The 27,688-nt window shown below is 56.5% G+C and overlaps 1 protein-coding gene across 6 annotated transcripts in view; it reads right to left on the bottom strand.

Annotated features, from left to right (window-relative positions):
• Window positions 1-2,111: 2,111 nt before the first annotated feature.
• RASGEF1C (RasGEF domain family member 1C) overlaps window positions 2,112-27,688 on the bottom strand; it is an 89,246-nt gene continuing 63,669 nt past the window's right edge. For 2 of the 6 annotated variants that reach the window (XM_008274993.3, XM_051833827.2), the window contains exons 2-15: window positions 26,191-26,436; window positions 22,969-23,151; window positions 22,679-22,801; window positions 21,483-21,620; window positions 18,628-18,828; window positions 17,757-17,831; window positions 14,679-14,768; window positions 13,647-13,749; window positions 13,029-13,108; window positions 12,851-12,946; window positions 11,422-11,517; window positions 9,379-9,502; window positions 3,162-3,234; window positions 2,112-2,736 (exon numbers count right to left, since the gene is read on the bottom strand). In XM_008274993.3, coding sequence (XP_008273215.1) covers window positions 2,712-2,736; window positions 3,162-3,234; window positions 9,379-9,502; window positions 11,422-11,517; window positions 12,851-12,946; window positions 13,029-13,108; window positions 13,647-13,749; window positions 14,679-14,768; window positions 17,757-17,831; window positions 18,628-18,828; window positions 21,483-21,620; window positions 22,679-22,801; window positions 22,969-23,145 — 1,401 coding nt within the window. In that variant the 5' untranslated portion in view covers window positions 23,146-23,151; window positions 26,191-26,436 and the 3' untranslated portion in view covers window positions 2,112-2,711. The remainder of the gene's footprint in view (window positions 2,737-3,161; window positions 3,235-9,378; window positions 9,503-11,421; window positions 11,518-12,850; window positions 12,947-13,028; window positions 13,109-13,646; window positions 13,750-14,678; window positions 14,769-17,756; window positions 17,832-18,627; window positions 18,829-21,482; window positions 21,621-22,678; window positions 22,802-22,968; window positions 23,152-26,190; window positions 26,437-27,688) is intronic. The other 4 variants (XM_008274997.4, XM_051833828.2, XM_070075815.1 and 1 more) reach the window with 3 other exon arrangements.

Below are 27,688 nucleotides of genomic sequence, written 5' to 3'. Positions count from 1 at the left end.
AAGAACATGACATTTGTCACTTCTCCTTTATGCAAATAATATACTAATCTTGGATTCCCTTGGATCCCTTCACCCTCTGTAGGGCAGAAAGCAAAAGTAAGAACTATTGGGAGCTGGTTCTGCAGTGTAGCGGGTTAAGCCACTGCCTGCACAGCCAGCATCCCATATGTTAGCCAGTTCGAGTCCTGGCTGCTCTTTCTACCTCTGATCCAGCTCCCTGCTAATGTACCTGGGAAAGCAGCTGAAGATGGCCCAAGTGCTTGGACCCCTGCACCCACATCACCCAGATAAAGCTCCTGGCTCCTGGCTTCAGCCTGCCCCAGCCCTGGCCATTGCGGACATTTGTGGGGGAGTGAAGCAGCAGGTGGAAGATCTTCTCTCTCCCCCCCCCCTCAAGTAAATAAAATAAATCTTTAAAAATAATTGTAAAATTATTGGGTCAAAGGTACCAAAGACATCTTTCTAAAGCCACGTTGTCCCCATCCCCACCAGCACAGTGGCTGCCCCCGGAGCCTTCGAGGTCAACTTCATTCCCCTGGACTGGCCCCTGCCATTCCCTCAACCCCCGGCCCTGCCTTTCCTGCCATTGCGGGCTGCCCAGGCCCTCTGGGACTTCTGTGTGCTGCCCCCTTGTGGAGCAGTTCTCTCTGTGCACCTCAGATGTGCTCACTCCCAGTTGAACTTCCTGCCTCTCTGGTGCTGCCTGCAGGCCAGACTGCGATGCCCAAGGCAGGCAGCATCAGGCACAGGCAGGGGCCCCCACTGTGGCTGACAGGCCTCTTGTGTGCAGCTTTCAAGGTCTCCACACTGGCTGTGGCACAGGGCCCCAGGACCCAAACTGAGCGCTGGGGAGCAGAGCAAGAACTGTTTCCACTGAAGATGCTGCACAGCCCTGGTGCCTGGTGATGGAGTGAGGTCTGCTCTTCTCTGCTCAGAGGCTCAGAGGGTGAGAAGGAGGAGCCAGGGTTCTGGTGTGGCTTTGGTCCTTGGGTTGAGCTGGGAACCCTGTCTCCAGGGCCAGAGACTCCTGGTTGGAGCCAGGCCCTGGGCCGGCTCCACGGTGTCAGCCTAGCACTTGCCAAGCTCAGCCTAACATTCTCTGTGCTGCTTGCCCCAGTCCTGCTGGGCAGTGCTCAGTGTGGCCAGGGGCCAGGGGAGATCCTGCCAATGCCAGCAGCCCTTTCCAATATAGCCCACGGACACCAAGGGCTGAGGGGGGTGCTGGGTGGGGGTGGGGATGAGGAGATGTTTCCAGTCAATTCCTGGGATCCCCCAAAACTGCTAGGGTTTGACTCCCAAGCTTCTTCCCCCCCCCCCAAGTCTGGTGGAAGCAGAATGTGGTGTGGGGAGGGGTGGTAGCTAGGCTCCGTGGTGGCCTGGGTCCTGTTCTGCCCCAGGTCTCTGTGTTGTTGGGGCTCCCTGGGAGCTCAGATGCACGAGGGCAGGGTGGCACCCTAAGGTACAGAATGCCCACACCTCTGCTGAGCTGCCGGCTGCTGGGCCCTTCTGAGCTCCTGGATCACCGGAGTTGGCTGAGGCACCCAGTGGAACTGGCTTGCCTGCTTTGACTCTGCCTGTCTCCCAGACCTGGCAGCCGAGGTCAGGACAGCCAAGTCCAAAGCGGAAGCAGTGCCCAGCCCTTGACGGAGCTAGTGGGGGTGGGTCAGTGACCTCAGCACCTCCCCTACCACCCCCGGAGCAGGCGCCAACCAGGAGAGCAGCTGCACATCTCACTGGCTGGCTGGCTGGGTGACCCCCATCATGGGCCAGGTGGGGGTTTCAGAGCTCCATGGCCCAACCAACGTGTGAGGGGCTGGCAGTGCACAAGGGTGGGGGTCCCAAGTGGGCTGCACAGGTGCCTAAATGGCTTCATTGCCCCCAATGCTGCACAAGAGGTATCTGTCCACCAAAGGCTCACTGAGCACGGTCAGGCGCCAGCCGTGTGAGCATCCTGTGGGGCATGTGGATCGCACACAGCCACCATGGCCCCCTGAGCCTGCAGCCGTACCACACCCAGGCTGGCATCAGGAAGCCCTTCTTCTCTCAGTCAGGGCTAAGGACTCAGTGCAACCCGGCCAACAGAGGTCCAAGACATGGGCCGGACACAGACGTGCGGAATGCACCAATGCGTGTTTATACCGACCATCACTCTTACAAGGGGGCTGGGTGGCAGGGCGGTGACGCACACACTGTGGACTCTGTGACTCCAGGTGGTCACACTGATGGTTTCTCCACTGTCACCAGGAAGCCATCCCCGATGCCAGCACGGTCCAGGAAGGGGAGGGTGCACGGGCTGTGGGAACGAGCCCGCTGGGAAGGGCTGGATGGGGTCTGTCACAGACGCTGAGCTGGCATGTCTCACGTCACACCACGATGCCCACTGTGGTGGCTCTCAGGCTACCTGGCGACAGGTCATGGCGTCGGCCTCCATGGCACATGTCATTTGGTGGGATTGCAGCCACTGGATCCTTCGGGGCAGTGCCGTGTCCCCTCCCAGAATGGGCAGACTGACCAGCCACACAGTCCCAGAAGTCCTGAGGGCCGGTGTCCCCAAGGTGTGGCCCCCACGAGTGTCTCCCAGGATTGAGGTCTGACAAAAGCCCTCCAGTGTCCATGTGGTTCCTGCTGCCACCTGCTGGGCTGTCTGGGGCGGGGCCCATCAGCGGCCTCTGCTGGCTCCACGTCTTCCTCCTCCTCCAACTCAGTGCTCCTCATGTCTTCCCCAAAATAGAAGACCTGCAGATTTAAACATGAGAGTCGGCCCTGGGGTCAGACTCGTGTCCCCCAGGAGCCACCTCAGCATGCCGAGAGGAGGGGCCTCCCCTGGCCATGGCGCCATCCTTGGAGCCGCTGCTGTGACTCATTCCTGCCCTGCCCTGGCTGGTGTCATAGCACAGCCAAGCAGGAGGCAGTGAGTACGTCTCACTGCCTGCCAAGAACTAGGGAGTGGGAGCTCCGGCACCAAGGTCTCTGGAGGCAGCCGCCAGCCCGGCGGGGTGGGGGGGAGGACGTCTCCTCTCCCCCCAGCCTTGTGACCTTGGCCTCATCCTGTCCCTTCCCCCATGGACTGGCTGGGTTCCCAGAAAGCTGATGACTTGGATATCTCTGTAGCCCTAGCCCTCTCCCTCCCCCCTTCCTCCCAGTCTTGGCATGAGACTCACCTTAGCGATTTCCACCTGTCTTTTTCTGTTTGGTTCTCAGGGCTCTCACTTTCATAAGAAGCCAAATATAGACCTGGACAGAATGCAGTGAATTTACGTAAATTGCAGTTGACCAGGATAACCCATTCCTTGCCCAGTACCTGACCTGCTGTGTGTTTTTAAACTTTGTGTTTGGAGATAATTGTAGATCCACGTGCGGTTGTAAGAAATAATGCACAGAGATCCTGTGGGCCTTTTACTCAGTTTCCCCCAATGCACTTGCAAAACTGCAGAGAAGTAGAGTGTGGTATGGCACAGAATGGAATAGAACGTGACCAGCGTAGCAACACAAACACGGTCGAGACACAGAAGGTCTCCATCACCATAGGCTCCTCTCAATGCCCTTATAGAGCCACACCCACTGCCCGCCCAGCCACACCCTCTTCTTAAGCCACTGATCTATTCTGCATTTCTGGATGGCATCCTTTCAAGGATGATACATAGAGTTTTCCCTTGACATCTGTGAAGAGTTGGTTCCAGGATCCCTTGCAGACACCAAGATCCAAGGATGCACAAGTCCTTTCTGTAAAATGGTGTTGGTATGGGGCCAGTATTGTGGCACAGCAGGTACAACCACAACTTGCGACTCAGGCATCCCACACTGGAGGGCAGGTTGGAGTCCTAGTTGCTCCACTTCCCATCCAGCTTCTTGCTAATGTGCCTTGTAAAGTCATGGAAGATGACCCAAGTGCTTGGGCCCCTGCCACCCACATGGGAGACCCAGATGGAGTTCTTGGCTTTTGGCTTTTGGCTTTGGCCTGGCCCAGCCCTTGCCATTGTGGCCATTTGGGATGTGAACCAGCAGAGGGAAGATCTCTCTGTGTGTCTCTCCTTCTTTCTTTGTAACTCTGCCTTTCAAATAAATACATCTTTATAAAATGGTGTAATGTTTGTAGGGAATGTATGCACATCCTCTCATATACTTTTTGTTTTTAAAGATGTATTTATTTATTTGAAAGGCAGAGTTCAAGAGAGGTAGAGAGAGAGAGAGAGAGAGAGAGAGAGAGAGAGAGAGGTCTTCCATCCACTGGTTCAGTACCCAGATGGCTGCAACAGCCGGAGCTGCGCTGATCCAAAGCCAGGAGCCAGGAGCTTCTTCTGGGTCTCCCACATGGTTGCAGGGGCCCAAGCACTTGGGTCATCTTTCACTGCTTTCCCAGGCCATGGTAGAGAACTAGATTGGAAGTGAAGCATCTGGGACTCAAACCAGCGGCCATATGGGATGCTGGCACTGCAGGCAGTGTCTTTACCTGCTATGCCACAGCGCCGGCCCCCTCTCATAAACTTTTTTTTTAAGTTTGTGTTTATTTGAAAGGAAGAGTAGCAGAGAGAGAGAGAAATAGGGAGAGAGAGAGAAAGAGAGTTCTGCTAGGTCACTCTCCACGTGCACAACAGCTGGAGCTAGGCCAGGCTGAAGCCAGGACCCCAGAACTCCACTTGGGTCTTCCACGTGGGTGGCAGGACCCATGTATCTGAGTCATTGCCTGGTGCCTCTCGGAGTGTCCATCAGCAGGGAGCTGGAATTGGAAGCAGAGCCACGACTCACACCCAGGCACTCCAATATGAAATGAGATGGGAGCTTCCCCAAGAACCTTCTTAACCACCACAGCACAATGCTGGCCCTCCCTCGTATATTTTAAATCACCTATGTGCTATTTATAATACCTGATACAATGAAACGCTAAGTAATAAATAGCTGCCATCGCATATTGCTTAGGGGCAAATGACAAGGAAAAAAAAAAAAAAGCCTGTGCACATCCAGGGAGCATCTTTTCCCCAACATTTTTGATCTGTGTGGTTGGTGGAAGTCGCCCCGCGGAAGCCGCAGATACGCGGATACGCGGAGGTGGGCTGTCCACAGAAGCATGCAGTGCGTCCTCGCAGGATTGGCTGCTTTCACTCAGCATCCTCCGGGGAGCCAGCCAGGCTGCAGCCGAGTCAGCTGCGCCCCTTGCTGCAGCTGGGTAGGAACGGTATGAAGGTGCCCCGGTTGGTGGTTTAGCCTCCCCTCCACCGCGGAGCATCCGGGTTGTCTCTGGTGCTTGGCTGTAACGGAGTGTCTGTACACTGCTGTGCAGGTTTTTGTTTTCTTGTGAACATGAGAATTCGTTTTCTTTAGAACAAATAAATGTCCAAGTGGACACTGGCTGGGTCATACAGTAATAGTCACGTATTTATAGTTTCTTAGAAGCTCAGTCTGATCTGGATCCTGAAGGTTTTCTCCTGCTTTCTGCCTTCAGAGCAAGTAGGCTGATTCCTCCCACTTTATTCCTGTGTTACAAAATTGTTTTAGCTATTCTAGGTCCTTTGCCCATCCACATACATTTTAGGATAAGCACGTCTACATCTTACAAGGAATCTTGCTGGGATGTTGATAGAAATTGGATCTAACCTAAGCATAAATTTAGGGAGGTGCTTCGACACTTTGCTGAGTCTTCTACTGCGTGAATGTCACGTCTGTTTTCTCTCATCAGCATTGTGCTGTTTTGTGTATGTAAGTCCCATATGTGTGGTTTGTTAGATTTATGCCCAAGCATTTCCATTTTGGAGCAACTGCAAATGGTATCATGTTTCGAATTTTGGTGTCCACACATTCCTTGCGGTACCTAGAAATACCACTGAGTCTTGTCTGTTTATCTTATATCCTGTTGCCTTGCTGAATTCACACATAAGTTCTAGGAAGTTCTGTAGGTTCTTTGGGATTTTTTTTTTTTGCCTCACCTGCAAACAGGGCCAGAGTCACCGTTTCCTTCTGATCGGTGAGCTCTTTTCTCCCCTCACCATCCAGGAGTGGGGAAGTGGAGACGTTCTGATCTTGTCACCAACTTTGGCAACAAATCGTCCAGCCTTTCATTAGCAAATATGATGCCATGGGAAGGCTTGCTTTCTTCTTCTTTTTTTAAAGTAATTTTTGTTATTTATCCGAGAGGTAGAGCTATAGACAGAGAGAGAAGAGAGAGAGAGAGACAGAGAGAGAGAGAGAGAGAGAGAGAGAGAGAGAAAACGGCCCTGTATCTGCTGGTTCACTCCCCAAATGGCCATAATGACTGGAGCTGAGCCAATCCGAAACCAGGAGCCTGGAGCTTCTTCCCAGTCTCCCATGCAGATGCAGGGGCTCAAGCACTTGGGCCATCTTCTACTGCTTTCCCAGGCCATAGCAGAGAGCTGAACTGGAAGAGAAGCAGCCGGGACTAGAACTGGTTGCCCATATGGGATGCCGGCACTGTAGGCACAGGCTTAACCTACTATGCCACAGTGCCGGCCCCTGGGAAAGCTTTCTTGTGGATGCAATTGGCCAAGTTGATAAATTCCCCTCTATTACTACTTTCTGAGAAGTTTTTAAAAATCTGATCATGAATGGGTCCATACATTGTCACAGGTCTTTTCTGCATTGATGAATACAATCATGTAAACTTTCTCCTTTAGGTATTTAAAATAGTGGATAACATTGACCTTCAAGTATTGAACAGCTTTATGCCCCCGAGATACACTCACTCGGTCATGATATAGAATTATTTTCATATATTGCTGAATTTCATTTGCTAATGTATTTTTAAGCACTACTGCATCTACATTCATGATGAATATTGATCTGTATTTTCTTCCTCTGCAGAGAAGTTGTCTGGTTTTAGCATCAGGGTAACACTGGGGCTGTGGTCTGAATGTTGGTGTCCCTTCAAAATTCACATCAAAATCCAGTCCCTGGGGCTAGCTCTGGGGCATAGTGGCTAAGCCGCCACCTGCAGTGCCAGCATCCCAAATGGGTGCCAGTTCAAACCCTGGCTGCTCCACTTCCAATCCAGCTCTCTGCTGTGGCCTGAGAAAGCAGTAGAAGATGGCCCAAGTGCTTGGGGCCCTGTGCACCTGTGTGAGAGACTTGGAGAAAGCTCCTGGCTCCTGGCTTCGGATCAGTGCAGCTCCAGCCATTGCGGCCATCTGGAGAGTGAACCAGCAGATGGAAAACCTCTCTCTCTCTTTCTCCCTCTCCCTCTCTCTGTCTGTCTTTACTTCTCTTTGTATGTATGTATGTATAAATAAATAAATCTTAAAAAAAAAAAAAAGCCCAGCCCCTAGTGCACCAAGATGAAGAGGTGGTTGGACCACAAGGCTGCACCCTCAGAGGAGGGGTGAGTGGCCTGAGGGGTCACGTTCGGTGTTTACTGCCCTTCTGCCATGCAAGGACTCGGCACTCGTCCCTTCCTCCATGTGAGGATGCGGGACGGTGGCATCTGGGACACAGAGCGCAAGGCCCTGCCACACACTTTGTTCACAGCAGAGCGGATGCTGTGATGAGGGGAGCAGAGGGCGGAGTGGGGTGCATGGAGACCCACGTCCAGGACCGCGGTGGCCACTGGAAATTGACAGAGGAGACAGGAATGGATTCTCCTCTTAGAGCCCCCAGAAGAAACCAGTCCTGCTGACATCTTGATCTGAGCCCAGTGAGATGGATTTCAGACTCCTCGCCTCCAGAACTGCACAGGGACACATCTGTGTTGCTGCGAGCCACCAGGTTTTTGGTGATCTGTAACAGCACCTACGGGAAACTGCAATGATGGTCAGCCCCCTTGCCCGCCCAGCTACAGTCAAATGGAAACCCCGGGAGCAAACACTCCAGAGTTGTACACTGCACGCTCTTCTCAGGACTGCGATGAGATCTCAGCCTTCCCTGCTCTGTCCAGTGTGTCCACACTCAGGCGCCACCTGCCTGCTAGCCCTCAGGAGCTGATCCAGCACTAGTGACTCCCAGGGCTGTCCTGGTTTTACTTAAAGACGGCCTCAAGGTGCAGGTGTGGTGATGCTGGCAATCCAGATACGCCAGAGAGAAGCAGTCAAGGGCCTTGCTTTTGATTTTTCGAAGTGGAAAGGTGAAAATCCTTGACTTAATAAAGAAAGGGAACAAAATCTGCGCTGAGGTTGCTAAGCTCGGCGGTAAGAACCTATCTCTCTGTGAAACTGTGAAGAAGGAAAAAGAAATCTGTGCTGAATTTGTTGTCGCACCTCAAACTGCAAAATTTTAGCCAGAGTATGTGCTAAGTGCTTCGTTCAGATGGAAAAGACATTAAATGTGGCTGCATGTGTATAGGAGAAAACACAGTAGACAAGAGCTCGGTACTACCACGGCGTGTCTGGGATGTGTCCCCTGCAAATGAGGGGGACTGCACATCAGCACTGAGCACAGCCCTGTGCCAACTCAGACCATCTCCTCCTGGGTCCCCGGCGGGGGGGGTGGGAGGCGCGTGCTCTCATTACCCCATTTCACAGATGCAGCAGGCGAGGCCTGCCCGGGGTCTGGGGGCCCCCAGAATGGGAGCAGCCCACCCTGCCTTATCCCTTAGCAGCTGAGCTTCTGGACAGGAGGAGCCACGGATGTGGGTGAAGCCTCCTCCCAAAAGGTCCCAGCCCCAAAATGTAAAAAGGAAAATGACAAAGTCGAAAGTATTCAAAAGAAAAATCCCCTTAAAAATCCACCATATCATTATTGTTAATTTTGGTAGACAACGTCGCTGAGCTTGGCTGTGGGCCCCTCTGTAATCCACCTGCTGTGAAGAGAGCCAGGTGTTCCAGGGCGAGGGTGGCTGGCCAGGGGCTTTGCTGCCCTCCAGGGAAGAGCCACCCCCAACCCCCGCCCCGCTGGCTGGTGTTCCTCCTGCAGTCACTCTCTTGAAAGAGGGGGAGCCTGGGGGCTGTCTACTCCGGAGACATACAAGCAGATACGCATCTGACAAATGACCCATTGGCATGGGAGGATGCAGACACTGCTGGCCGGTGTGTGCTACGCCCACCTCCACCTGCACGGGTATGCATGCGTACACGCCCCGCCCCCACGGTCAGCCCAGCACCTGCCCGTCCGCCCCCTCGGGAGCCCTGGGAAGGCAGTCCTTCACTGATGGGGAAAAGGGGGCCAGGCAGACGGATGGCTCAGACTGACAACAACCAACAGCATCTAAACTGTGTCCAAGGAAGAACCTGGCCCTAGGGGTCCTTGAGTTTTCAGCCACAGCTCCTTGGGCTGTCCTGTGCTCCTTGGTGGCAGTCAGCTGGCCAGGGGCATGTGGCCTTCCCTGCTTTGTCCTGGAGCCTGCAAAGATGGGCCTCGTGCAACCCTGCCCAGAGCAAGGAGCCCTGGATGGTGACTGAGCGGCCACCCCAGGGTCCCCTGGCCCCCAGGCCACCTTACCGTCCTCACTGAAGATGGGAGCGGTGTACAGGTAGTGGGTGATGCTGGTGTCTTGCTCAAAGGGACACTCCACTTGTTTCCACGTGATGAACTCTCCAACTTGCTTGGCCAGTTCCAGAAATTTCTGCCAGGGTCACAGAGACACAGAGTGGAGGCAGCCCGGTGCCGGAGGTTCCAGTGGGAGGGGGAACACAGGGGCTGGCCAGCAGACCCACCCAGCAGGAACCCTGGGTGCTCTGTAAGGATCACGCGGTCTCATCTACACTGCCTCCGAGGACTTCATGGTCCCCAGCCCCGAGCTCCCAGTCTCCCTGGGGCCTGCAGGGGAGGCCCAGGCCGTGCCTAGTGGTGGGGTCTCCGTCACAGTTATTTTTGTGACTGTGTCTTACTGTGGCGAGGGTGTGTGCTTGCTGGCTTGCAGACGGCTGCACCTGCAGTTACATGAGTGTATTTAGGATTTATGTGTATTCATTCAGTGCAATTTTATTTAAGTAAAATGTAAATACAGGCGTCCTTCGGCATCCAGGACCCCTGTGCACACCAAAGTGTTTGCAGGTGCAAGCCCCTCACTCGGAATGGCCTGGTGTCAGCGCAGGCCCCACCCACCGCCTCCCGTGCACCCTCAGCCACCTCCAGATGCCCCCACATAAACCCCTGTTGCACTGTATTACCCAGGGACAACCATTGGGCACAATTTTCAAATCTTTTCTGTCTGTAAGTGGCTGAGCCTGAGCATGCAGGGTGCACAGACAGGGGAGGTTGGCTGTACTTGTACCAATTTTCTTTTAAAAAAAAGAGTTTAACAATCTGGAGGATTTCAAAAAAGTAGCAGCACAAGATCATGCCTGAATGTGGGGAGTGTGTCTCGGTGACGCACGTCCCCGGATCAGTCCTGGCAGCCAGGTCGGGTCCCTATCACCTACTCCCCAAACCTGGGGCCACACAGATGCCTTGTCCTACCTCAACTATGAGCATTCATTCAAGGGCAAATATAGGCCCCTGTGCCCTGCGGTCTCATCCATGTTGCCCCAGCCTGGGCTGACGATGACCAGGGATACATCAGTGGCTGTTGCGTCAGTGGCCTGGGACCACGAGTAGGGCCGGACATCCCACCGACTCTACTGGCCTTCAGGGGTAGTCAGGCCTACAGGGAGTCTGTGCACTTCAGACCACACAGCCTACACATGTGTGGGCCCTGGCGGCAGGGGACACTCGCATAGCCTGCTGGGGGGTGGGGTGGGACACGCTGCACACCTACTCCTCGTGGCCCTCTGTGTGGCTGTGACGGAAAACCCATTTTACAGAGGGAGAGGCTGAAGCTCAGGGCAAGCGATGGCCCAGCCTCGCTGCCCTTGGAGACGGAGGCAGGTGGGACCCCAGACCCTGCTGAGCCCCTGCTGAAGCCAGTGCCAGGGTGGGCCTGCCTGGCTGTGCACCGGGAGAGAGCCCTCTTCTCAATGCAGATTGGGGTACTCCTGATGTATGGTGCACCAGTCATTCTAAGAAATGCATGCTGGGGTGGGGGTGGGGGGTGGCCCACCTTGGGGGTCAAGACACAGAGTGGATCAGCATGGCCTTGCTTCTAAGGAGCCCAGAGACACGGCCCTGCCTGAGGGATGCCCTGAACAAGAGAGCTCCCTCTGGCTGATAGATCAAAGGGAGACCCCTGGAGGAGGAGGCACTTGCCTTATAGCAGTGACAGAAGTCCTAACTCTGCTTCCGCTCACTGCAGCCTCTGCCTGAAAACTTGGTCCTGTGGCTCAGGCCCTCCCTTGGGGCCAGGCCCCTCCCAGTTATCACCAGGGGTCTCCAGGGCCTTTCCTTGCTGGCCCTCAGGCCTGGGAGTGATGAAGCTGCACTGGGCTGGCACAAAGCCCAGTGTGGAGCGAGTGGACACAGACCCGTGCATGAGCCTGGGTCCCCTCCTCTGGTGGGGATGGGGCAGCATGGGGGCCTGCAGTTGGCTGGATCGCTCTCTCTGCCTCGGCATCCCCCATTAGTCTGAGCATTCGGTGGCTGTGGCCGTGAGGCCCCAGCCCCTACCTCGAAGTTGACGTGTCCGTTGGGCAGGCGGTCGGCACAGCCCTCGTTCAGGAAGTAGATGTCCTTGATGAGCAGGCTGAAGAAGGGGATGACAATCTGCAAGGGAAGGCGCGGGTCAGCTCTGGGAGGCCCCTGCAGGGTTGGCTTGAGGGCCAGAGGCAGGCACCTGGGACACAGCCCCAGGGCCAGAGGGCGAGGAGAGATTTCTCAGCCAGTCCCCAGAGTCACAGGGTCAGTTAGGGCACGCCATGGCGGCGCGGGGAGAGGGATGTAGAAAGGAGGTACAGGTTGGGTTCGCTGCTGTGGCGTAGTGGGCTAAGCCTCCACCTGCAGTGCTGGCATCCCATTTGGGCTCAGGTTCGAGTCCTAGCTGCTCCACTTATGATCCGGCTCTCTGCTGATGGCCTTGGAAAGCAGTAGAAGATGGCCCAAGCCCTTGAGCACCCATATGGGAGACCAGGAGAAGTTCCTGGCTCCTGGCTTTGGATCAGCCCAGCTCTGACTGTTGCAGCCATTTGGGGAGTGAATCAGTGGATGAAGACCTCTCTCTCTGTGTGTGTCTCTCTGTAACTCTGACTTTCAAAATGAATAAATAAATCTAAAAATAGAAAGAGAGAGAGAGGGAGGGAGGGAGGGAGGGAGGAGGAAGGAAGGAAGGAAGGAAGGAAGGAAGGAAGGAAGGAAGGAAATACAGACCCAAAAACCCTGGAACCGAACTCCTTTCCTCCTAAGCCCTAAAGGACGCTGGTGCTCACTGAGTTACTGTATGTGGTGCAGTGCGCTCGGGCGGGGCTGAGTGAAAGCTGCAGCCGGGATGACCGTGAACATTTCTCCCATCACCTGCTGGGACAGTGTGGGGGTGGGGGTGTGGTGTGAACCAGGGGAGGCCATCGGCGCAGGTGCAGGCAAATGCGCAGGGAGCAGGTGTGCACCATCCAGTCATTTTGTGGCCTCTTTTTTGTCTTTTACTATTTAACAACTCGTCATCCTGCTCAGGTCAGGGAGTGCTGGTGTCGCCCTCATCCAAGGTGACAAGGGCTTGGCACAGAAGAAAGGACAGTTCATCTGGGCAGGGTGTATGGGGAGGGGTAGGGCCCAGCCCCGGGTCACCCAGCTAGGGACCACTCAGATGCAGCAGGGTGGCAAATGGCCTGGTTTGCCCAGATTGGAAATGCAGGGCTCTCAGCGCTAAACCCTCCTGGGGATGAGCCCAGGAGGCCAACGTCAGCCCCCAAGGTGGCCCCTCCCATGGGCTGGAGCTGCTGGAGGGTGGGCTCACCTGCTCTGGGAGGTGGTGACTTCCCACACTGGAGGCACCTGAGCAGGGCCACAAGGCTGGATGTGGCAGCTGCTGCAGAGGGCCGGGTGGGGCTGGGGGTTGGACTGCAGCAGGGGGGACCCCGGGGTGCCAGGCAGGCCTCTGACCTACCTTCTCCCGGCTGCTGTGGGCGGTTAGGGAGCGGTGGGCCGCCCCACGCAGTGCTGTCCTGTAGTTGCAGAAGTTCCCTGTCGGGTCCATCTGGTGCTGGAAGGAGAAGCGAGGCACTGGGCAGCTCTGTCCAGGGCTCACCTTGGCCATGGCCGGCAGCCCAGCAACCCCCCTTTACCTCCAGGATGAAAAACTTGGCCGTCTTCACCTTGGCCCAGGTCTTCTTCAGCCTGGAGACTGGGCTCATGTTCATGCCGGCTGGAAGAGGGAGGCTGGGCTGGGGAGGGCTGCTCTGGCCTGCACAGTCCTCACAGTCCTGCTCCCACCACAGGCAGGCCGGCTGCTGTGGGTTAAGCCACCATCTGCCATGCCCGCATCCTATATGAACAACGGTTCGAGTCCTGGCTGCTCCACTTCCAAAATAGCTCCATGCTAATGTGCTTGGGAAAACAGCAAAGGATGGCCCAAGTGCTTGGGCCCCTGCACCCATTTGGATAGAGTTCCAGGCTCCTGGCTTTGGCCTGGCCTAGCCCTGGCCATTGTGGCCACCTAGGAAGTGAACCAGCAAATGGAAGATCTCTTTCCCTCTCTCTCTCTCTCTGAAACTCTACCTTTCAAATAAATAAATAAACCTTTATTTTTTTTTAGAACGGGGGTCCCTCCCCCAGTGCCTCTGAGCAGGGAAGCAGACTGCTGGCTACCTTGGGCCTGCAAACGGCCCCGCCCCCGTCCCCATCCCCCACTGTTCAGAGGCGTGCTCTGGCTTTTGCCCTGCCTGTGGGCTATGCCCACTCACAGATGATGGCCATCAGGGAGTTGAAGTTGCCGATGTTGAAGCACTCGCGGGCCACGTCGATGAAGAACTCGATCACCTGGGCCCTCTGCTTCTTCTTGGCTGGCTGGGGACAAGGACACCAGAGCCTCTGTGATGACCTGTTCCCACTCAGCCCTGACCTGACACCCAATCACCAGGCCCCGCCCTCCTTAACCTTCTCCAAGCCCATTTCACAGCTGAGAAACTTGAGGTCAGGGCACGGCCGAGGGCTCGGAGTCTTAGAGCACACTGTTCATAGTCAGGGGCTCGGGTGGGCACCGACAGGGGAGGGGTCGGGATGTGGGCCGGCACATGCTGTGGCCCTACACAGAGACCACCCACCCCACCATGGGCCGGCTCGGCTGCACACAGCTACCTGCGCCCTGGCCCAAGGGCAGCCTGCACTGGTGATGGTGGCTGGGCCAGGTAGGAGACAGAGACCAACCGTTCTGGCCCCCAGTGTGGGCGTCCACACCAGCCTGTTCCACAACACAGCCCTGCGTGTCACCCCTTCCCTTCATGGGCCTTGAGTCCCAGTGAAGACCTGTCCCAGCTCTGGAGCGGAGCTGGCTTCTGAGGACCCTGCTGGTGCTTATCCACTGACCCTGTCCAGTGTGTGTGTGGGGGAGTGCCTCAGAGGAGGGATTCCCTGCTGGCAGGGCAGCGCAGGGCTGGGTGATAGCTCTGCCTTGCCCCAGGAAACACAGACCTGAACTTTCTAGGCTCTCAAAGGTTGGCTCGCTTTTCCTGTATGTCTGGAGTGAGCAAACCCTACCTGGCTCCAGCAGAGGAGGCAGAGCCCTGGGGCTAGGAGCAGCCGCCCCTCACTGCCTCAGCATCTGTGAGCTCCCCAGCCCCACCCCTGACTGCTGGAGGGGTGCCCGGCTGGCACCTGGGCTGGCAGAAGGGGGGAGAGGGGCTCAATGCCCTCAGGGCCCTCCTTGGCAGACTCCTCCCAGCCCCAGGCTGCCCTTGGCCCGGGGCAATTCACGCCCACCCTGGCTTTCTGCTCACCATGCAGATCTCGGTGGCCACAAGGTAACAGAGTCTGTTGAACCACTTCACATAGGCCTCTAGGTTGCTGGTGCTGCCGCCGAAGCAGGGCTGGAAGAAACACACAGGCCCGCTCTGAGGCTTCTGGTCAGGAACTTCCTGGGACACAGGGTCAGCTCAGGAGCAGCAGAGGCAACCTGGGAGACATTTAAACTCCAAGCCATCCAGAAATGCCAGCAACTTGGTGTGCTCCTTCTGGTCTTCCCAAAGCTGCAATCCAAACTCAGGTGCACCCTCACAGTGGAGCCTTGGGACTCTGCACGAGGTTATGCAGGCGGTTCTCCACTCCTAGAAAGCATCTGTGACCCCAGTGACGGTCACTTTTGTGTCATCTGTGTACAGCGGCACCCAAACACGCACAGGCGTTTCCAGCCGAGGCAGAGTTAAGTGTCCCTCTACCTTCCTCTTTCAGTTCTCAGACTGAACAGTGCACTGGGTTCGGTCTATCTAGTGTCATCTCTTTTTGCATTTGGGGCTTTTCCATGGTGATTTCACTGCTTAAACAAGCCCCTGCCGCAAGGCTGGAGCACTGTCCAGTGTTCCTGAGCACACAGAGGCTGTGGCACACCCAGGAGAGAAAGCAGACGTTAGAGACGCTGTGTTCAGGTGGGAGCTGCAGTGCACAGCAAACCCAGCGTCAACCAAACGTCCGTAGTAAGGAATCTGACTTTAAACAGAAGCACACACAAAACAAGTTTCTGTATTAACGTGTTAATGAAGCATTAAGGGGCCAGCGCTGAGGCGTAGTGTGTAAAGTCACTGCCTGCAGTACCACCAACCCATATGAGCCCTGGTTCGAGTCCTGGCAACTCCACTTCTGATCCAGCTCTCCGCTATGGCCTGGGAAGATGGCCCAAGTCCTTGGCCCCTGCACCCATGTGGGAGATCCAGAAGAAGCTCCTGGCTTCGGATTGGCCCAGCTCTGGCTGTTGCTGCCATTTGGAGAGTTAACCAGCAGATGAAAGAGAGGGAGCTCTCTCTGTCTCTCTTTTTCTCTCTCTCCTCCAACCCCGCTTCCCTGTAACTCTGCCTTTCAAATAAAATAAATAAAAAAGAAGAAGAAGAAGCTCCTGGCTCCTGACTTCATCCTGGCCCAGCACCAGCTGTTGTGGCCATCTGGGGAGTGAACCAGCAATGGAAGATCTCTCTCTAATTATCTCTTCTTCTCTCTCTGTAACTCTGCCTTTCAGATAAAGAAATAAAAAATCTTTAAAAAAAAAAAAAGATCCCTCTCACTTGCTGAGTGTTAGTGAGGTGTTGAAGGAGAATATTCCCAATTGTCTGGGAAGGCTGGGACTGGCTCCTCTCTTCCAATCACACATTGTGTGAGGCTGGCTTTTCTCCAAGCAAAATCTGTGTGTGAAGAGGCCAAATGCAGAAGGAGGTAGGAAAATGCAGCTGTGCTAAGTCAGCCATTGACAGAGATTTGTAAAGACATTGTAAAGCAATGCACTCTTTTCAGTAATTTCCTATTTTGGGAAATGGAGGTTTTTTTCCATAAAGTATGCTACTGTGACAACATACAATGGGTTATTATATTATTATTTGTGAGTGAATACTTTCAAAAGGTTTATTTATCTGAGAGGCAGAATTACAGAGAGAGAGAGAGAGAGAGAGAGAGAGAGAGAGAGATGAACTGATCTTGTATCCACTGGTTCCCTCCCCAAATGGGGGCAATGGCTAGGGCTGTACCAAGCTGAAACCAGGAACTTGGAACTCCATCTGGGTCTCCCATGTGGATGCAGAGGCCCAAACACTTGGGCCATCTTCTGCTGTTTTCCCAGGCACATTAGCAGGGAGCTGGATTGGAAGTGGAGCAACCGGGACTTGAACCAGTGTCACATGGGATCCTGGTGTCACAGGGGGTGCCTGAATTCGCAGTGCCACAATGCCAGCCCCCATGAGTAAACACATTTTTAAAGTTACCAGTTTTAATCGCTAACTGATAAACATTGATAGATCAAATCTACATCATTAGAGGTTCTCTGGGGGTACTCAACAATTTTTAAGAATGTAAAGGGGTACAGAGACCAAAACATCTGAGAAGAGATGCCCTGGAGAAAATGTGCACCTGCCTACACCAGGCACCAGGTCTAAGCGTGCTGCCAGCAGCGATGCCCACAACAGCAAAAAGCTGGGAATACCGCAAGTGCCACCCCTCCCCGCAGCACGGGGCACAGACGTCAGGTGCAATTTGATGTATTCAACCACAAAAAAGTAACACTGTGGAATGACCACACCGTACACATCGAACCCAAAATCCCTCCGAGAGCAGCCAAGGGTCCCTCTGGTGCTGAGCCGCAACCCCAGGACTGCCTGTGAGCCAGCACCTTCCCAGACACGGCGCATGAACACTAGAGGTACAGAGGGGACACACACCTCCTCTGGTGGTTCCTCCCCCACACCCCAACACACACACGGCAGCTCAGGCTGCTCACCAGCGCCCATGCTACCTTTTCACTGGGTAGCCTCAGCCAGATCTCACGCTGTTTTCATAGTTGTGCAGCATTCTGCTTACGGAGCTGTCGCAGTAATTTGTGCCCAGTCTTTGGCCAGAATAAGCATTGCACATCACAAGTATCGTCCATGCGTCTTTGCGCACAGGGGTGTGTCTATCAGTGGGATCAATGATTAGGAGTGGGAAGTTGGAGTCAAGGATGCCGACTTAAATCCAAACTGTCTTCCAACGTGGCTGCCAATTCACCTTCCACCTGCTCCACATACCTGCCTGAGCCTATCTTGCCAGTATCTACTTGAGAGGTGGAAAGGGGGTCGCTTATGGTGTTTAGCTGGCACTGCCTTTAGCAGGTGTGAATGAAAAAGACCCCACGTTTCCAGTACCCTAATGGCTGGGGTCAGAGATGGGAGAGTGAGCTCGAAATCCCAGGGCGTGGGCCCAGTCCCCAGCGCCGGATCCAGGATTCCCCAGCTCGCCCCGGCCCGCGCTCCCCCGAGTGGCCGCTGGAGGGCAGTGGCGGCCGCCGAAACGCGCCAGGAGCGCCCGCGGGACAGCAGCCCATCAGCCCAGGTGCCTTCTACCTTTGTGCTGGCCAGGGGGTCCTTGTTCACGAAAGCCTGGACAAACTCCTCGGGCCCGATGGGTCGCAGCCGTTCCTGCGTGGAAAGAGAGAAGGGTCAGGGAGACAGAAGGTTCCAAGCGGCCCCCAGAGGGTGGCTGTGTGCTGGCCCTGGCTCCCGGGGCTTCACAGGCTGTGCTGGGCTGACCCTGACCCGGGCAGCCCGTCCTTCCCCAGCCCCTGGAGCAATGCCCAGGAAACCAGGCTCAAAATCGGGTGACTGACATTAGCTGCTCTCCCCGAGGCCAACAGCGAGAATAGCCGTGTGGGCTCTGTCCTTCTTGCTGTGTGACTTCTGGAAAACCATGCAACCTTTCTGGACTTCCTTTCTTTATCAGTGAAAAAGGACTAATCACACCCACCTGGCAGAGGAGCTGATGCAGGAAGAAAGCAGTTGCAGGAAAGCAGCCAGGGTGGTGAGGTTCACAAGGGAAGAGACTCCCCCCACCCAGCCCCCTCCTGTGGGGCGGGCCCCTGGCTTCTGCATCCACAAGAGCCCAGCTGGTGCTTGGGGCTACACTAGGGCATCTGCCTCCCAAGCAGGGAGGGCTTGAGGGGCTGCCCTGGACACCTGGGGAGGGCACTGTGCACCTGTGTGAGTCCTGGATGGGAAACCGAGCTGGGGGAGGATCCCATGGCAGGTGGTGTCAGGGAGGCCAGGGGCTGCCCTCCAGCCCTCCATGAGCTCAGGGAGCCTGCTTGGGGGCGTCCTCGGGAGATGCCAGCTGGCCCTGCTGCCAGAGGCTCGGGCCTTGGGTTGTACAGCAACCAGGCTGGGGGAGACGGGCTGCCTGTTCCCAGCTGGTCCCTGCTCTGGGCCTGGGCCCGCTTACCAGCTCCACGTGGGTCAGCTGCTGGGCCAGCGTGTAGGGGTCGCTGCAGACGCCGAGCAGCTCCCTGTGGACGGAAGCCTGCGGCTTGCTCCTGTACGAGATGGGCTTGTCAGCTCCCACCAGGCCTTCTGGCCCCCGGCCCAGGGCTGCCAGCTTCTGGTGCAGGTCCTGCAGTAGCTGATGCATCCTCCTCCGGTATGCCTGGTGGGTGGGGGGAGGGCGGAGAGAGGGGCGCTCAGGCCTTGGGACCGCTGAGAGGGGCCCGTGCAGGCTCCTGGGCTCCAAGGGGAGGCACTGCTCCTACAGGCCTCAAGGGGGCCTGAACCCCTCCATCTTGAGTGTGGAGGCTCCCAAGTCAAGGTCAGATGGGGGGAAGGCTGTAGGGTTACAGATGTGAGATCACTGGGGCTGGTGGGACAGGGAAGGTGCTGGGAGGGAGACACGGGATGAACCCTTTTGCTTGGCCTGAATGCGGCCCCTTCTATCTCCCAGGCCCAGGGGAGAGAGGCCTCCCCTAACCAGCCTCACTGTGCTGCCCTCTGCCCCAGCGGTCCTCACCCAGGCCACCCTGTGTGACCCTTTTACAGGAGGTGATCGGCTTTACTCCCCCAAGGGTTAGGGAGCTCCATGTTGCGGCCTCCTGCACTGGGTACACGCTGAGTGCTCGGTTAACACTGCACTGAACAAGCGCCCTTGTCACCCAGCACAGAGGGACCCTTTCCCGCCTGAGGCCATGTCCTTGGCCATGGCCTCCCCTCCAGGGACACCCATTTTTCTATCCCCATGCAGGAACCAGTAACTCCCCATCAGAGACTCCTGTTTCCAAGGGAGGTGCCACCAGCCTGGTTCTCCCCAAGGGTTGTGGTCAAGAACTGACAGAACAGACCCCCAAGCTCACAGGCCTGTGGCAAACATGGCCCCAGAGGTGGCTTCACCCCCATGTGCCAAGGAGTTCCCCCTCAGCCTTGCCCCCTGTGCTGCGTCCTCCCCAGGGAATCGTCACCCTCTCCTTCACAGACAAGAGCGTAGGGCTCAGAGAGGGGAAGTGATTTGCTGAAAGACACACAGCTCTGAAAGCACCCACGACCTTGGGTCCCAGCCCCCTGTGAGAAATCGTTGCAAAAGGTGCAATTTGGTCTGTGGATTTGCTCACAGATAATGTTTGGGTGGCGGGAAGCGTGCGAGGGGACGAGAAGCAAGATGGGCAGAACTGTGTTGGCGGCTGCAGCTGGGTGAGAGGGGCAGAACTGCCTGTTCTCTGCCTTGTAGCGCATCGGAGGAGAAGGTCCCTAAAAGTGAGCCATGCTGGAGCTGGGGGCACGGTTTGCTTCTCATCGCAGCTCGCACTTGCCATGTGCTGAGGCAAAAACACGCTGGGCATTAGGGGCTCCTCACGGCCAAGCTGCGCTGGGGAACAGTTACTGTCCCCATTTGGTGAGAACACTGAATCTCAGAGACAGAGCGCCTTGCCCAAGAACACGCACCTGCAGGTTCTCAGCCTGGCTCCCAGCTCCAGCTGCCTGGCCCAGAACTCTGGGCCGAGCCTCCGCAGTCTGCTCTGGGGAGCACCAGGGCTGCACAGGGACCGGAGCCACCCGCAGAGCACCTGCCAGCAGACTGGGCTCTTGTTCCCCTGCATGCCCCAGACTGCTGCGCCACCCTCTGTCCCTGCCCCCTCTCTGCTCCACCCACATGCCCATGTCCACGCCTCCTCTTGCTCGACATTCACCCACAGGTCCCTCCATTCACCCAGTAGCCTCCCTCCCTCCTTTCCAACATCCACCCCCTTCCCACCTGGCTCCCTCCCTCTTCCCAGCATTCTTTCCCCACCACTCACCTGTCTCTCCCCTTTCCCCCCTCATAAGAGCAGCCAACTGTCCACCAGCACCCCTCCCCTCTCCTGACCCCGCCTGCCCTGGCTGCATCCTAAGTCAGGTGTCGGCATCCCGAGATGGGTCAGGGACTCGGGGGGTGGGGGGAGGCCCTATCTTACTGAGCCCTTGGGGCAGCTTGGTCACTTGCCTGCCAGGGGAGGGGACTGCAGGGCAGTGCCTTCCTGTCGTAGCTTAGTCACGCTGTGGGTATCGGGGCTTCTGCTGCCCAGCAGCACTGGGCACTTCTCCATGCACCTGGCTGCACCACCTCCACACCCACTTTGGAGCCTGTCACCAGCCTGCCACGTTGTCTTCAGTTTCCTCCCAGCACGACGGCCATGCCTCCCCACCCCCACCAGCATTGTCGCCTTGCAGACACAGCAAGGTCGGTACTGCCCACAGGGTCCTTCTGGGTATGCTATTGAACCTGCCCATTGCTATTGAACCTGCCTGTTCTGCGTGTACCAGCAGGAGGCCTCTGTCCCCTGCAAGGCCCCTCCTGAATTCTCACCACAGTCCCGGGAGGTGGAGCCGCTTGTACTCCTTCACCCATAAGGGAAGTGGGGCGGGCTGAGATCCCTGTGGTGGTGGTGGTGGGTGTCTGGCTGCAAGGCCGCCCAGCCCGTCCTCCGCCCAGGCCCTCAGGGTTACAGCAGACCATGCCTGCACACTGCAGTCTTCAGTCTGACTCTGATTGTTCTTTGGGTTCATCCAGCACAGCCCCTCTCCTCCCTCCCCCATTAGCATTCCTTGTCTTGGAGTGCTGACTGCTGGGTGGCCCTGGGGACACAAGGCTCAGGGAACAGGTCATGCCAAAGGCCTGATGACTGGGTTTTGCCTCTCCTGCCATCTGGCGTCATCGTGGAGGGCAGGACAGGAAAGCAGCTAAGGGCCTGGCCTGATGCCTTGGCCCACCAGGGAGGGGCTGACTAGAGGAGCTGTGGTGTGCAGTGAGGTGAAGACTCCGCCTGGCTGGCCCACCTCGTCGCAGGGGGCAATGCGGCCCACAACGTCCTTCAGGTGCCCGATGGTCGCCTCCTCCTGGAAGTCCCTTGGGAAGGTCTCTGTCCACTCAGCCAGCAACTGGAGCAGTTTGGGGCCAAACTTCCGGACCCGGGCCTGCAAGGCAAGCCGAGGGCAGGGTGGGGTGAGCACCAGGTGCTGGAGGGGCAAAGTCACAGCAGCCTGGGTGACAGGTGTGGGACACAGGAAGGCAGTGCTGACCCACAGGGGAGCAGAGGGGGAAAAAACACATCATGCCGCCGGGCCATCTCTTGTTTCTGCGAGCCTGGCGCCCCTGTTTCGTTTCCATGAGGAACATCTCTCAATTTTCCCTGGGGAATTCCACCTCCCTTGCTCCCAGCAGGTACAGTCAAGGAGCATCTGAGCGCACCCCATGGGTGGACCAAGATCTGCGCTGGCCAATCAGAACATGGCATACCCCCAATCAGGCCCTGTGATTGGTTCACAGATGGACATGTGGCCACAGCTAAGCTAATGAGATTGGGACTTTCACAAGACCAATGGAGAAAGGGGCTCGTCCTTTCCACATGCTCTGAAAGGGCAGGTGAGCCCGCGGTGGAGACCGCCGGGCCCAGGGGAAGCCACGCAGAGGGTCACAGGGGAGAGAACACGTGTGGATGATGTTATCTGAGCCCCTGGCGCTAGCGGTCCCTGAGACTGGGCAGTTACGTGGGCCAGTAAAGTCCCTTTGTCCTAGGCAAGCTGGAGCTGTGTCTCCATCATGCAGAGAGCCCCGCCGGCATGAATAAATAGTCCCAGCCCACAAGAGCCGCCAAGAACCGAGCAAAGGAAGTGAGAAACCGTGGGAAGGCCGGGCCGTCAGCAGGTCCCAGGGAAGAATCCTGGGTAGAACCCGGCGTGCAGGGGGAAGCAGTTCCAGCAGAACTGCAGGGTCCTACGGAACCGGTTCTTGGGGACCCGAGTCTGGGCTTACTGTGAGCTCAAGGGTTCCCGTGGAGCACTGGAGAACTACATAGGGGTTCAAGGTCCTAGCTCTGTGCGTCTGGCTCTGGGCCTCCACCAGGCCAGAACCCCCTAGAGGCTCCTCATCAGGAGTGCGGGGACAAGGACTCCTTTCTGAGAGGTCTGTGCCCGAGGGCACATCGGGGAAAGCTGATGCAACCAGAGGAGCCCTGACCAGCCTTGCCCCTCACCTTGTCCAGCACCGGCTGGTCCAGCTGCTGCTGCTCGATGCACAGGTGGCAGACCCGGGCCAGGAGTTCCCGGGGCTCGATGAAGAGGCGAGAGCTGAGCAGGAAGGTGAAGATGTAGGCTTTCTGGGGACATGTTAGAGAGACAGCACAAGTTCACGGTGCGTGGGGAGCATGCGTCCCAGCCTGCCCTGGCCCAGACCCAAAGCCATTCAAAGTCCTGCTGTCTCCCCCTTGCCTGGCCGGGGAGAGCCCACTCTGCTGCCTCTCCATCCCACTGACGGCTCACCCACCTCGGGGTAGTAGTCGGCTGTGGGCACGAGGTGCTGGATCAGGGTGTCCAGGGAGGCGGAGGATGGAGCTCCATCCAGGAGGGGCTGCCCAGCCTGATCGCCATCTGTGGGCTCCGTGGGGGGTTGGCTGAGGCTTCCTGGGGTGACCACGGTGGAGGTGCTCAGTGTCCGGGGCATGCCTGCCTATAAGCAACAGCACGGAGCAGCTGGGGTCAACCTGAGCTGGGGCTGCCGGTCCCCAGGGCTCCTGGCTGGGTGGGCTCTGCTCCCGCAGTCACTTGTGTGCCCACTTGAGTCTGGGGATCCCTTCCTGGGAGGGCTGCCACCTACCTCATAGCGCAGCACTCATTCTCCATCCTTTTACAGCCCTCCACTCTCCCCAGGGAAGCAGCCACCTCTGTTCCACTCTCAGTTCCCCACTGAGGGACAGATCCCGCCTAGAGGGTGCCCTCCAATCCAGTGAAGGCCTGGATAATCAGCGTGTTCCTCCCTGCTGCTGGCCACAGACTGGTTCAACAAAGGCTGAAGTGTGCAGGCACAGCCCCTGGAAGTCTTGCACTTGGAAGCTGTCTCTTCCCTGGGGTTCCTGCACTGGTGGGGTGGAAGCCTGCCCCTGCTGGGGCCATGCAGTGCCACGAGGGGCCGGGAACGCCGGCACATTCCCGAGGGCAGTGTTGGAGGCTGTTGCTAGTAACACAACACCACAGACTGCGCAAGCTGGAAGTCTACTTTGGCTCCTGGTTCTGGTCCAAGGATGAGGGCCCATATCTGGCGATGGTAGAGGCATGGTATCAGAGTGTGAGATAGGGAGCCTGCATATTTGTGTGCGTGTGTGTGTGTTCTGGTTTCTCTCTTCTTATAAAGCCGCAAGGACTCGATCATGGTGCTCCACCTGATGATTTTACCTAACCCTAATCACCTCCCAGAGACCCCACCTCCAGACACTACAGTCACATAAGTTCCCTCCCTCTGAATACCTCACAATGGGATTAAATGCCAACGTCAGTTTTGGAGGGGACAAACCGTATCCAAACCATAGCAGAGGCCCTGGATCCTGCTGTGCCTAAAGCTGCTCTGTGGATTTCTCCATTCCACCGGTCTAAGCTGGGATTCTCTCAGGTGCAGTCAAAATCACTGCCCGGCATTGTCTGGCACCCCGGGCGCCTTGTGGTTTGCATCAGCTGACCCATCAGCCTCATCTCCTGCCTTCCCCATCATACGCTCATAGCACAACCCCTGCACTCTCCCCCCTACTCTTTCCAGCTCTGAGCCACGGCACACTCTGTTCCCTCCTGCAGGAAGACTCCCCACCAGCCTCACTCCATCCCTGCAGAAATGGCCTCCTCCCCAGGGAGCCTTCCGTGCTTCCCTACAGCAACCCCTCCAAGGCCAACACTTGGGGCTGCTGGACATCAGCCGAGCTGGGTGGCTGGGGAGCGGCTGTTGGTGCCTGGTGTGGTGAGAGGCCAGCTGCGCTGTTGTGGTGTCTCCACACTCACAGCTCCTCCAGGCAAAGGCCAGAGCTTGTGCTCTGAGCCCATGCGCTGCATCGGGGCCTGGCAAGCAGCAGGTGTCCATCCGCGCATGTGCCAGGGGCCTCTGTGGCTCTGCCATCCAGCCTTGCAGGGCAGCCTGCCCTAGACAGGAATGTGGCCCTCACAGCAACACATCCAGGCCACGCCTGTGACTGTTTACCCAGCCCCAGTGCTACAGAGGCAGGTTGCCTCCGGGTTTTTGACCTGTGGGCTCGCTCCAGGGAACTTCAGGGACTGAGTCTGCCATGGTGAGCCAGCCCCGAGACCCCTGCCCTGACAGTAAAGACAGAGAGGGCCGTGGGCGGCCAGGCTAACGCTGGGGACCAGAGAGGGGCTCCTGGGAGGTGCCAGGACTCGAATGCAGCATGGGGAGCCTCAGACACTGTGTTGGTGGCAGCATGGACAGTCCCAGCCCTGGTGACAGACAGTTTTATAAGTATTTTCACCTCCAGGGCAGAGCTGTAAGAGTTCAATTTTCAGTCGCAGGAACTGAGATTTCACAACCCATCTCCACCCATCCCTGTGGGGCCACTCTGCGTGTGTGTGCCCGTGGGGGCTGCAGGTGCTCAGAGGGTGTGGCGGCCAGCTCTGGGCCCAACGCCACCGGACAGGATGCTGTGAGCCCAGCTGCGTCCTGGCACCTGTTCACCCTGCAGCACCGGGCCGGCCTCAGATCCAGTTCTCCCATATGGGTGGCAGGGACCCAACTACTTGAGCTGGCACCTGCTGCCTCCCAGGGTCTGCACTGGAGGAAGCTGGAGTCAGGAGCCAAAACCAGAGACTGAATCCAGGCGAAATGCCCACACTTCCAGGAGCGACTTTTAAAAGCCAGAAACTGAAGCAGCCCAAGCGGCCATCAACAGATGAACAGATAAAAGGCGCTGCATCTGTACATGACATACGCTTCAGCCTTAGAAAGGAAGGGCATTCTGACACACGCTACAACATGCATGAAAATCCTGGGTGTTACCCTAAGTGAAATAAGCCAGACACACAAAGCAAACCCTGTAGGATTCCGCTTCCGTGAGATCCTCAGTCATCGGACTCAGAGACAGGACACAGAGCAGGGGCTGCCAGGGCCTGAGGGCGGGGCAGGGGCCTCACTGATTCATGGGTGGTGTTTGTTCAGCAGGAGGAGCAGAATGCTGGGAATGACGGCTGCACAACCACGTGAAGTTGATCTCTACACCTACAAATGGTTCGGACGGTTGACTTTATGTTATGTGTTTTTTTGCCACAGTTTCTAAAAGGCCAGTGGTGACAGGAAATTTTCTTGCTGTCACAGTTCCCCTTGAAATTCCTTTATGGGTGTGGCGCTGAGGCGCTGAGGCGTAGTAGGTAAAACTGCCTCCTGCAGTGCCCGCATCCCCTATGGATGCCAGTTTGAGTCCTGGCTGCTCCACTTCCGATCCAGCTCTCTGCTATGGCCTGGGAAAGCAATGGAAGATGGCCCAAATCCTTGGGCCCCTGCACCCACATGGGAGACTGGGAAGAAGCTCCTGGCTCTTGGCTTCGGATTGGCACAGCTCTGGCAGTTGTGGCCAATTGGGGAGTGAACCATTGGATGGAGGACCTGTCTCTCTCTCTCTCTCTCTCTCTCTCTCTCTCTCTCTGCCTCTCCTCTCTCTGTGTAACTCTGACTTTAAAATAAAAATAAATAAATCTTAAAAAAAAGAAAGTCCCTTACATCACCAGGAGGTTTCCCAGCCGGTGATTAGTGGGCGGAGCTGGTGGGGTGCATGTGCTACAGAGGCTGAGAGTCTTGGTGGCTGGCACGGACAGGGCCTGATGTGGAAGGGCTCGTCCTGGATGCCGGATGCCTCTCCACTGCCTTTTTGGGAGGCGTGTCCATTCCTCGGTGTCTCCCTGTCCCGCTGGGGGCCTATGGCACTGTGTATGGGGACTAGGCACAGGAGAGTACTTTACAGAGTTCCTGAAAAAAAAAATGGAGTTATTTTGCTGCAAAAAAGAAAATTGTTAAATCCATGCAGTTTTTCATAATATGAATCCTTCATAAACATTTTATGTCCCTTTAGATGCATCATGGATTTCAAATTTTTTGCACCAAAATAAACTTATCTTTTAATAAATTTTCCATGGATTTTAAAAAATATTTATTTATTTATTTATTTGAGAGTCACAGAGAGAAGACACAGACAGACAGAGCTCCAACCTGCTGGTTCAGTCTCCAAATGCTGGCCACAGCTAGGGCTGGAGCCTAGACCTGGGAACTCACCCTGGGTCTCCCATGTGGGTGGCAGGGACCCCTGAACTCAAGCCAACACCTGATACTTCTCTGGGATCCAGAGCTGAGAAGCAAGCTTAGGCATGCTGATATCAGATGTGGTCATCTCTGTGGACATGTGAACTGCTAGCTCTAATGTGTGTCCCTCCACGAATTTTTTGAAATACCTCATGGTTTGACTCCAGCAGGCTTCGCTCTGTACCCATGGGATGAATGAGAGTTAACAACCATCAGTGCAGGCAGGCATGCTGGAGGAGCTCCGTGTGTGTGCGTGTGTGTGTGTGTGTGTGTGTGTGTTATACAATGCCACACTCTTGCTGAATTGCACCAGGATCTGGCTGGATGTGCCAAGAGCCTTATGCTTGATAGCATCCTTTCACCCTAATCAAGTCCTTGGCATTCTTCCCACGGGACACGATCCGCAGTGCCACGGAGAATGAATGGGAGCAGAACAGATGAGGCAGGGAGCACTCCTGCTGCACGAGCCTCTGTGGCTGCTGAAATGATGGCTGTGGAGCCGCAGTCAGCACACAGAATGTGATCAGGAGTAACGGAGTGGACACGGCAGGAGAGAAACACGCACGCGAGGCCAGTGGCGTTCCCGTGCACAAACGCAACAGCAGGCCAGTGCCACCCGCACCCCGCGGTCACCGTTTCGCTGTCATTCCCTCGAGCTGCAGGTTGAGCTCGGTCATCATCTGAAGCCTCGAGGTGAAAGACCGCCGGGGCGCCTGGGCAGGTTCCAGGCCTGAGGGAGGGGGTGGGGCTGGAGTGCGTGGCCATCCTGGGACAGGGTCTCTGAGGCACACGCGCTGGGAGACATGCCCAGAGTGGCTGGGCAGAGTCCACTTTCTAACTTGCCCCCAACGAGGGCACGTGTCGCCTCCAGGCCGCCCCTGCTGCCTGCCAGGGCCCCAGTCTCCCTGAGTCCTGTGCTCTC

The sequence above is a fragment of the Oryctolagus cuniculus genome, chromosome 6, assembly GCF_964237555.1.
Source record: "Oryctolagus cuniculus chromosome 6, mOryCun1.1, whole genome shotgun sequence".
Taxonomy (NCBI): domain Eukaryota; kingdom Metazoa; phylum Chordata; class Mammalia; order Lagomorpha; family Leporidae; genus Oryctolagus; species Oryctolagus cuniculus.
The sequence above is the reverse complement of the archived record's forward strand: the minus strand, read 5'-3'. Positions and strand labels throughout refer to the sequence as shown.